The sequence below is a fragment of the Peromyscus maniculatus genome, chromosome 5, assembly GCF_049852395.1.
Source record: "Peromyscus maniculatus bairdii isolate BWxNUB_F1_BW_parent chromosome 5, HU_Pman_BW_mat_3.1, whole genome shotgun sequence".
Taxonomy (NCBI): Eukaryota; Metazoa; Chordata; class Mammalia; order Rodentia; family Cricetidae; genus Peromyscus; species Peromyscus maniculatus.
Window position 1 is genome coordinate 124,696,988 of NC_134856.1, and position 9,708 is coordinate 124,706,695.

Genomic DNA, 9,708 nt, shown 5'->3' on the forward strand with positions numbered 1-9,708 from the left:
AGTTAAAAAGCAAATCCCAAGATGGGCCTGGTGTTGCTGGCTTCTAATAACAGCTACTTGAGCTGGGGCAGAAGGACTGTGAATGTAATACTTGTCTGGCTATAGGGTGAGTTAAAAGCCAGTTTGAGTAACTTAGTGAAATCCTGTGTCAAAATAAAACATTTTAAAAAGTGGGACTGGGCAGTGGCTTAGTAGTATAGCATTTGTTCAGCATGTACAGGCCTTGGGTACAACACACACACACACACTCACACGGACTCATATGCATACACACATTCACACACACTAAACCACACAACGCACACTCATTCACACTCATACACACTTAGACAAACTCACATGCACACACATTCACACACTCACATAGGCACACACACACACACACACACACACACACACACACACACAACGTGTACTGTTTTTAGGGAACTCTTGAAATAACGTGATCAAAGTTGAAAGCGTCAGACTAGATAGTGATCCTGGGTAACTGCAGTCAGTGGAATGAGCAATGTCAGGGTTAGACAAGGTGGCACTTGAGGTAAGTCATCAGTGGGTTAAGGAATGATATTCTTTTTTTATTTTTTTTTTTTGGTTTTTTAAGACAGGGTTTCTCTGTGTAGCTTTGCGCCTTTCCTGGAACTCACTTGGTAGCCCATGCTGGCCTTGAACTCACAGAGATCCGCCTGGCTCTGCCTCCCGAGTGCTGGTATTAAAGGCGTGCGCCACCACCGCCCGGCAAGGAATGATATTCTTAAGGCTAAAGAGGAGTTTGTGAAGGCGAGCAAAACTGTTGCATATTGTACCATGAAATCTGTGAAGCGAAACTGTTTGAGATACAAATATAATTCTGCCAGGCACTTTAATAAACCCTGCTCACTTGTCTCCTCCACAATCACGTATTATCCACCTTGGAGATAGTAAGCAATAGAGAGAAAGTTGTGTTTTAATGGCTATGCTGGATCCGATGTCTCTCGGATACAGAACGTTAGTTTCTGGACGTGTTAGAGAAGTTGAGCACAAACTGGGCTACAAAGAACAATAAATTCAGAAGGAAAAAGATCTTCTGAATTCTCTGATCATAATTTATTAATAGAAATCAATAAAAGAATGTGATAAAATGTTTTTACAAATAATTTATAGACTTAGAAATGAAATGATTGAAATAACCTTTGTATCAAAGGATAAATCAAAAGTCAAATGAGCCGGGCATGATGGTGCACACCTTTAATTCCAGCACTGGGGAGAGAGTGCTGGATGGACTCTGTGAGCTGGATGTTAGCCTGGTCTACGTAGTGAGTTCCAGGCCAGCCAAGGGCTACATAGTGAGACCCTGACTACAAACAGCAGCAGTAAGAAGGTCAAATGTAAAGCTGTCTAAAAGTCCACAGAAACTTCTGGAGTAAAAGCTGTAGGCAGTGGGAAGTCACCACCTTGACACACCGTCATCACTTAAATGGAGAGAGAACATGTTTATTAATTATGAAATGAGGAAGAAGAATGACAAAACCCACTAAGGTAAATCAGAGGAAACAATCAAGAAAAAGGCTGGAATGAAGGAAACAAACCCAATAAAGTAAATATGTTATCTAGCTAGTTCTCTGATAAGCACAATAAAGCTGGCATAATAGTCGGTGTGTGTGATTGGAAATGTAACCAAGACCAACCACGTGTAAATGAGAAAAGGGACATATTTGAGGTACAGGGGTAATCCAGAGAAGACAAAGGAGGAAATTTGTTCAACTCCTTGACAAGGAATCTAAGAACCCAGATGAAGTAGACTTCCCTTTGTCAGATGTAAGTGGGACCCTAGAAGAAATGAAAAATTTGAATTGGATAGGAACGGTAAGACAAGTAAGCGATGGTGGTGCACACCTTTAATCCCAGCACTCGGGAGGCAGAGGCAGGCGGATCTCTGTGAGTTCGAGGCCGGCCTGGTTTATAGAGCAAGTTCCGGGACAGGCTCCAAAGCTACACAGAGAAACCCTGCCTTGAAATACCAAAAAGAAAAGACAGGTGGGAAAGCTGTAAAAGAGCCAGCTTTGAAACAGCAATGGCGGCTACGCAGCTGAGTTTTATGTAACCTTTAAAGAACACATTTTTTTACTATTGTTCGCACCAGTTCAGAAGCCTCAAAGCTCCTGGGTCATTTACAGAATAAACACACATTTAATACCCAAAGGATTAAATGTCCACACAGGACAGAAAAAGCCTAGAGAGCAGTTTTGAATATAGATGAAAAGGCCTATCTACATGCTTGGGCTCATGACCAGAGAATCCATTGACTGGTGTTGCCACAGCACACTTCTCGCCACTGATGCCCATTACGCAGTCACATAGAACAAGAAGTCATTTGAAAATTTGCAAAACCCGTAAATAAGAAGGAAGACATCATGTACTCTTGATTTTAAAACTGCCCAAGCTTAATTTAGCTCTTCATTGCCCCTTTCCTTAAGGGCTATGTGAGCCATAGCAAATTTTGAATTGTAGCACGGTTGCTGTCTCCTCATAAATGCTGTGACAGCCTCCTGCTATTATTGCTCAGAGGGATGTGCTCAGAAATTCAAATCCATTTGCATACTTTCCAAGCACAGCATAATTCAAGACAGATCTACCAGCCCGAATATCACACGTATTAAAGCTAATGCGATGAGCTGGAGATTGCCCACACTGCTGTTCTCTTTCACTGATACTCACTATAGATGACACATTGTACGCATGAAGAGACCTCTGCCCCTTGTCCAAAGCTGGTGCTAGTGATGTCACTGTCGCCAGTATCGGGCCTGCAGGTTGCTGTGTGCCCTCTGCCTACCACAGACAGAATTGCCATGTCACAAGGCAGGTGAGATGGCAAACAGTATTTCCTGACAGTCACCTAGGAATGACTTTCCTATGTTCATGGGGTGTGCGTGCAATTGTATGTGTTTCCCATGTTTGCTTTGCTTTCTTAGGAGTTGGATGTGTTTCATTTTATTTTGTGTAGATGTATATGCACAAGATTGGCATTGAAATAGAAATTGGTATCAAACAGTCAAACATTAAGGGCATTTGCAAAGCAGATGAAAAACTGAAAACCATCTGCTTCACTTACACACACTCTTGTCTACAGCAAAATGCTTCCTGAGAACGACCTTAGTGCTTCTCCTTAATATTCTCTTCTGGGGGAAGCTGGGCATGATGGGGCACCGCCTCCAATCCCATGATGTGTATGCCTGAGTCATGGGGTTACTGAGTTCAATGTCAGCTTGGGCTATGTGGTAAGTTTGGGGTCAGCCTGGGCTATGTAGTGAGACTGTCTCAAATAAGCAAGCAGACAAACAAAACAAACAAGTTAGCAACAGCAACAAGATTTAGTGTGTTTGTGAGCCCCGCAGAAGGTACTTAGCTGTGTTCTATAGTGGTGCTGTGAATAAGCCCCATGTTTCAAAGAGGCCAAAATGTGGTACTTATTTCAAAGGGATCATCTTTCCTAGCTACAGTAGACACCGTTGTAAAGCACGTGGCACTGAGGTGTATGTCTGGACTTCACACGCTTAAGGACTCAATTCCTTCTTATGATGTTTGTGGATTGAAGCCTGGACATGACACCTTCCTGTTCCAGGGCTGGAAAGGTGAAATTGGAAGGGATTTAATCTGTTAGGTCTGTTGCTCCTGATCCTTAGAGCTCAGAAAATACCACGAAGCAGCTCTCAGAACACCTTTTCAGTCAACTGTTAGCTCTATTACAACCTCTGTTTTTTTTTTTTTTCTTTGCAGATCTTCAGGTGGCCTTTTAAAATATGCACAGAGACAGGGAGTGCCAAGCAGGAGCTGAAAATGTTTGAAAAACTTCTGAGTTCTCTCTCTACTTTTCCAGCCCTTCCAGCCCCCTCGCCTGACTCGGATGATGTGATGATGTTCAGGGGGATTCCTTAATTCCAGTCCCTCTGCAGCCAGGCACATCTACAAAAGATTGCATCCATAATTCAGGATGGCCAGCCAGCCGCCGGAAGAGGCTGTGGAGTCTCAGGTCTCGGATGAGCTGGAATGCAAGATCTGTTACAATCGGTACAACCTGAAACAGAGGAAGCCCAAGGTTCTGGAGTGTTGTCACAGGGTGTGTGCCAAATGTCTCTACAAGATCATAGACTTTGGGGACTCTCCCCAAGGTGTCATCGTCTGTCCTTTCTGCAGGTTCGAGACGTGCCTGCCAGATGACGAAGTTAGTAGCCTGCCTGATGACAATAACATCCTTGTAAACTTGACTTGTGGAAGCAAAGGCAAGAAATGCCTGCCCGAGAATCCCACAGAGCTGCTGCTCACACCGAAGAGGCTGGCTTCTCTGGTCAGTCCTTCCCACACGTCCTCCAACTGCCTGGTTATCACCATCATGGAGGTGCAGAGGGAGAGTTCCCCATCTCTCAGTTCTACTCCCGTGGTAGAATTCTACAGGCCGGCCAGTTTCGACTCCGTCACCACAGTGTCCCACAATTGGACAGTGTGGAACTGCACCTCACTCCTCTTTCAGACTTCCATCCGGGTGTTAGTGTGGCTGCTAGGCTTGCTGTACTTCAGTTCCTTGCCCTTAGGGATCTATTTACTGGTGTCTAAGAAGGTCACCCTCGGGGTGGTCTTTGTTAGCCTCGTCCCCTCCAGCCTTGTCATCCTTATGGTGTATGGTTTTTGCCAATGTGTTTGTCATGAATTTCTGGACTGTATGGCACTTCCTTCTTAATCAATATGCAAAACAGGAAATTTGGCACATATGGCTACGTTCAAATGACGTACGTACGATTTGCTTTTTGTATTCTCCATGATTAGTGTCTACAGCCTCAACAAAGCCCTTGGCCATTACGTCTGTGGTCCATTTTCTGTCCAGATGTTGGCTTGATGGGTTTTCCTGGATCTGAAAATTAAAAAAGAAAAGTTCATTTCTACATAAGGCTTAGCCAAGAAGCAAGGCTGTGTGTGCATAGCTTTTATGGAGCTCTGCCAGTTGTGAGATGGCCGAGAGCAAAGGCGTGGACTCAGTGAGTGCTTTCAGACAGGTACCAGGCAAGGTGTGTTATATTGTGGCAGGGTCTCTGTGAAAAGGCCGGCATGACTGGAGTCCTCCTTTAATTTAGGGGTATCCCATGATGGTAGGTAGGTGTCAGAAGCAGGTTGCTCCAAAACCCATGGGTGTCCTCCCCATTCTCTCAGTGCTGGAGCCTCTAATCATCTTCAGGTGCTCTCTCTCTTAAGGTAATGCTTCCCTGAGGTCTGCTGCCTGCCCTCAGATCCATTTCTCTGCTCTGCAGTACCCCCTTCCCCAGGGTCCTGCAATCTCATCCCCTTGGGTACTTCCTGCAGAATTCCTGTTTGGGCATGTTGCTAGAGAAGATGGATAGCTCTGAGAAGTTTGCATGGAATTAGACCTCATGGCCATTTCCGGTCAACACAGGCCTTTCCTTCCATGTGTGTTTTTCTCCCAGGCTTCCTGGAGAAGGTATGAGCAGTTTTTGCATGTGGAGACATTCACTGGAGTAATTCCTTATAGCATTTTAATTTTGTTTGATTTCTAACCACATTCTTCAATCAGCCCCATCCCTTTTCCTGAAAGAAGTTCCATTTAAATTTGTTGTTATCGGTTTATGAAGGTTTCATTTTGTTCCCCTTGTTTCAGAAATTTGCTTAGGGCTGACTTCATTGACTCCTGCAACACTCTGGGGGAACCTGTAATGGTGAAAACCCAGTGAGAGGCTGCCAGCGGCTCTAGTCCTAGGCACGGAGAACCTAAGTGTTCTGTTGAATGGTACCAGGTTGCCGTGGTTCAGGTTTATGCCCTATGGAAGTGCAGGCAGAGGAAAGGGTGAAGCCATGCCAAGCTGATGCCCTGCTTGGAGAGACAGGTCAAGGGGATGAAGTGGAGGTGGTTGAGTGCAGCACACTTCTGGCCACCTGCTGCTCAGTGAGTCTGGGGATAGACTCAAGTCCTTCAATTATTTTCAGTAAAAGCATAGGCTGTGTGGCTTGAGTATCATCAACCCCTTTTGATGAAACAGAGTGGGGGGCATTGAATGTATATATTTATGGGAATAAGTTGTCTAGCAGGTTTTAGATGGGGAAATAGAATGCTCAAGAAACTAGGCAAAAAGAGGAAAGAAAGCTTCTTAGTCTCTGAGACTCATTACTGATGACTTAACAATAAAATATCCATAATGCTTAGAGAAGGGCTTTACCAAGACTTTGTTAACTTGTTTGTGGTGAAATATTTGTTGTGTGAAGTAGTTACGGGGGCCAGTTCCAAACTCAATATTAAGGAAAAATGGATACTTATCTAGAATAGGAGTTTTATTTAGTTGCATAACTACTGAGTTTAAGAACATGTATGCCCAAGGTACATATAATGAGAAAGTATGTGTGGGATGTGGTTCAATGAAATTTAAACCCCAACTTAGAGCTAAATACATTTATGATTCCAGAAACCCTAGTTTTAGGTAGTACTGTGGGTGCAGTTTCCAGAATTCCATTTGTACTTTGAGTAAATACAATATTTAAGAGGTTTTGTGGTTTGGATTGATATATTTATAAGGTTTCTTTTTGAAAGATGCTCATTTTGTGTGAGCTGTGGCATTGAGTGAGCTGGTGAGTTACCGCAGGAAGAGGTTTCCAGAAGGCTCTGGACCAACTCTGTGTTTTGCTATTTTGTGTGATGTCTGCAGTGCTGAAGTTGTGTCTGTATGTGCTGTGGCAATACTTTTCTTAATGCCAACGTGTTGATTTGGTTTTAAAGAGTTTTCAATGTATGACAATAATAACACAAAACAACACAAGTCTCCATGCTGCTGAATGGAAAGGGCAATCCTATACTGTTGTATTCTCTATGATAATGTTTTCTTGTCCATTAAATTTTATTATTTCTAAACGACATGTTTGGTTTCTCTGATTTATGGTTGAGATGCCATTATCACTTCAGATAACCACAAATGTGAACTTTCATTCAGCCAATGCCTTTATCATAGACGTGAAGATTTTAGAATCTCCCTGCAAAGCTAACGTCACCCACCACACTTCTACAAAGGCCCTCATATTTTATTTCAAGTGGAGAAGAAACATTGGGGAAGATGAAATAAGAATATTATCTTCATAAATGAAATGTTTTATTTTGTTTGATTTGGTTTACTTTTTCCTAACTGCTCAAGCAGATAGAATCCAGTGAAATAAAGGAATTCCTTACCTTGCACAGTCCGGTCAAACTAGAAAAAATACTATGTCTACTAACCATGACCATTGTTGAGTCATTTGAGGGTATGCAGCAATTCTGTGTTCATAATAATCAGTGAGCTAGCACCGCATGTCAGTCAAGAACAGTGGTTTAATTCACTTCGGGAATCTTTATAGAAGTAATAAGGAAAGAAGCAGGTAGAGGAAGACAGTTCCCCGGGCCCTTGTGAGTATCCCGTGAACTCAGGCTTAGCTGCCGAGGACAGGAAGCAGTGGACACTTGCAGGGTTTGGAGCATTGTGGAAACCAGGATGAAATTTCCCAGTATGTCAGCCTGACAGATGCAAAGCCAGAGGAATCCTGATGTTGCTAGACACACAGCTGGAGCTGAGAGGGGAGCTCAGAGGAGGGGCCAGCAAGGCAGCCTAGGAGAGTGCAATGGGAGCGGCGTGCTCTTTCTTTACACTCTTCTTGCTGACAGTCTCAAAGCTTGCCTTCATTTGTTGGAATACTTCAGCCAGACTACAGATTATTTTAGAACTTTCCTCAAAACCAGCAGTGACAGCCTTGGTTTCAGGTAAAATCCCTGAGTCTAACCATTTGTTTTCACAGCTTGCATTTTATATGATTTCCAGATCCTTGCCCTCTTCTTACATACTTAATTTTCTTTATTTTAATACCCATCATGAATATTTATTCCTATAGGCTGACTATTGGGTTTTTTCTTGTAAAGTTTACTTTTGTCTAAAACATGTTTCCTTTTTAAAAATTTTTGGGGATCTGTGGTTGGTATGTAAAATGAATAAAAAAATTATTAGTGATTTTAGTGTATGAGTATTTGGCTTACATGTATGTCTGGGCACTATGTGCATGCCTGGTACCGGAGGCCTGAAGAGGGTGTCTGATTCCGAGACTGGAGTTATACACAGTTGTTGCAAGATCAAAAAGTGTTCTTAACCATGGCCATTTCTACAGCACCTAAAAGAAGCTGATTTTCAATGTGATAACTAAAGTTGAAATCTGAGTAAATTCTAAATGAGTCTCAGACACAGTAAGGAGTGACCACAGTTTCTCATATGATATTATTTAAATCCATGGTGAAATCCAAACCTAAGTAAACTCAGTGTGGATATGTATGGTCAGAAATTAAACTACAGCCTCAATTCTGTAATGTAAGTTGGGATATGTGATATCTTGCTCTTCAAAGTGGTTGGGCCTTGATTTAATTAAAATATTCAAGTAAAAGCAAAATAATTACTTTTTAATTAATCAGATGTTTATTGACTATACCATTTATATTGGGATGGTTGGAGTTTCAGGAGAAAGAGTGTCCTGGACAAGCAGGTTGCCTGTGACCTTGTTTTTCCCACCAGGTATAAACAATGTTGTGTTGTATATTTCTAGCCACACCCGTCCGGGAAGAGATGTGGCCTGGAGACCTGGCTCTGCAAAGCAGCTGAGGGTGAGGCACTGGAGAGATGCTGGGGCACTGGAGAGATGCCGGGGCACTGGAGAGATGCCGGGGCACCGGAGAGATGCCGGGGCACTGGAGAGATGCCGGGGTACTGGAGAGATGCTGGGGCACTGGAGAGATGCTGGGGCACTGGAGAGATGCTGGGGCACTGGAGAGATGCTGGGATACTGGAGAGATGCTGGGATACTGGAGAGATGCTGGGGCACTGGAGAGATGCCGGGACACTGGAGAGATGTGGAGGCACTGGAGAGATGCTGGGGCACTGGAGAGATGTGGAGGCACTGGAGAGATGCGGAGGTACTGGAGAGATGCCGGGACACTGGAGAGATGCTGGGACACTGGAGAGATGCTGGGGCAGAGCGAGAAGAGCACCAGAGCTGGACCTCTGAATGCTTAGGGGAAGGTGCCGGAGGGAAGATTCTGGAACACTGAGGGGAAGCCAGAGATCATGTGGTCATTAGACCTAAGAGGGAGAAGGTAGAATTAGAATCGTCAGGTCACAGGAAGGGAGCAGTTATTGCGGGTCCACTTAGCACTCGGCGTTAGCATCTAGACCACCTGTGTTTGTTTTCTTTGTTGGGTGAATGTATGATATACAATTCTCAACACTTCCCCTAATTTGTCCCAACACAATCTCACTGTGGCTGAACCAATCAAAAATGACCTTATTGTCATTAAACATATTCTGGACCAAGGTAAGGTAATTCTGACAGCTGGCTTCATATTAATTCCATCTGGGGAGTTTGAAATATGGCAAACGTTTTTATTGTCCATCTCCAGATTAAAAAGCTTGTCTTCTCATAGCATTTTAAATGAATTTTAATTATTTTAGCAACACTTTAGCCTGAGATGTTGTTTTGAATGCTAAGGAACACTATTAGTCAATAAATGAACATCTATTTTTGGTATGTGTTAAACTCAAACTTCCCACACTCTTCCTTTTAATCCACCACAATTTTCTGAGTCCTTTTAATGTCATTTATGGAAGAACCTCACGCACCCATTATCATCCTCCTGCATACACATGCACACACACAGCATACATGTGTATC

The 9,708-nt window shown here is 43.3% G+C and overlaps 1 protein-coding gene across 1 annotated transcript; it reads left to right on the plus strand.

Moving 5' to 3' along the window:
- The first annotated feature begins 3,848 nt into the window (after positions 1–3,848).
- Rnf182 (ring finger protein 182) lies at positions 3,849–6,886 on the plus strand. The gene has a single exon (XM_042278406.2). The coding sequence runs from the start codon at positions 3,968–3,970 to the stop codon at positions 4,709–4,711; it is 744 nt and encodes a 247-aa protein (XP_042134340.1). The 5' UTR covers positions 3,849–3,967; the 3' UTR covers positions 4,712–6,886.
- Positions 6,887–9,708: the final 2,822 nt, after the last annotated feature.

Bases quoted from the DNA above. Each gene is read 5' to 3' on its own strand.
- Rnf182 (XM_042278406.2), top strand. From the start codon at position 3,968: ATGGCCAGCCAGCCGCCGGAAGAGGCTGTGGAGTCTCAGGTCTCGGAT.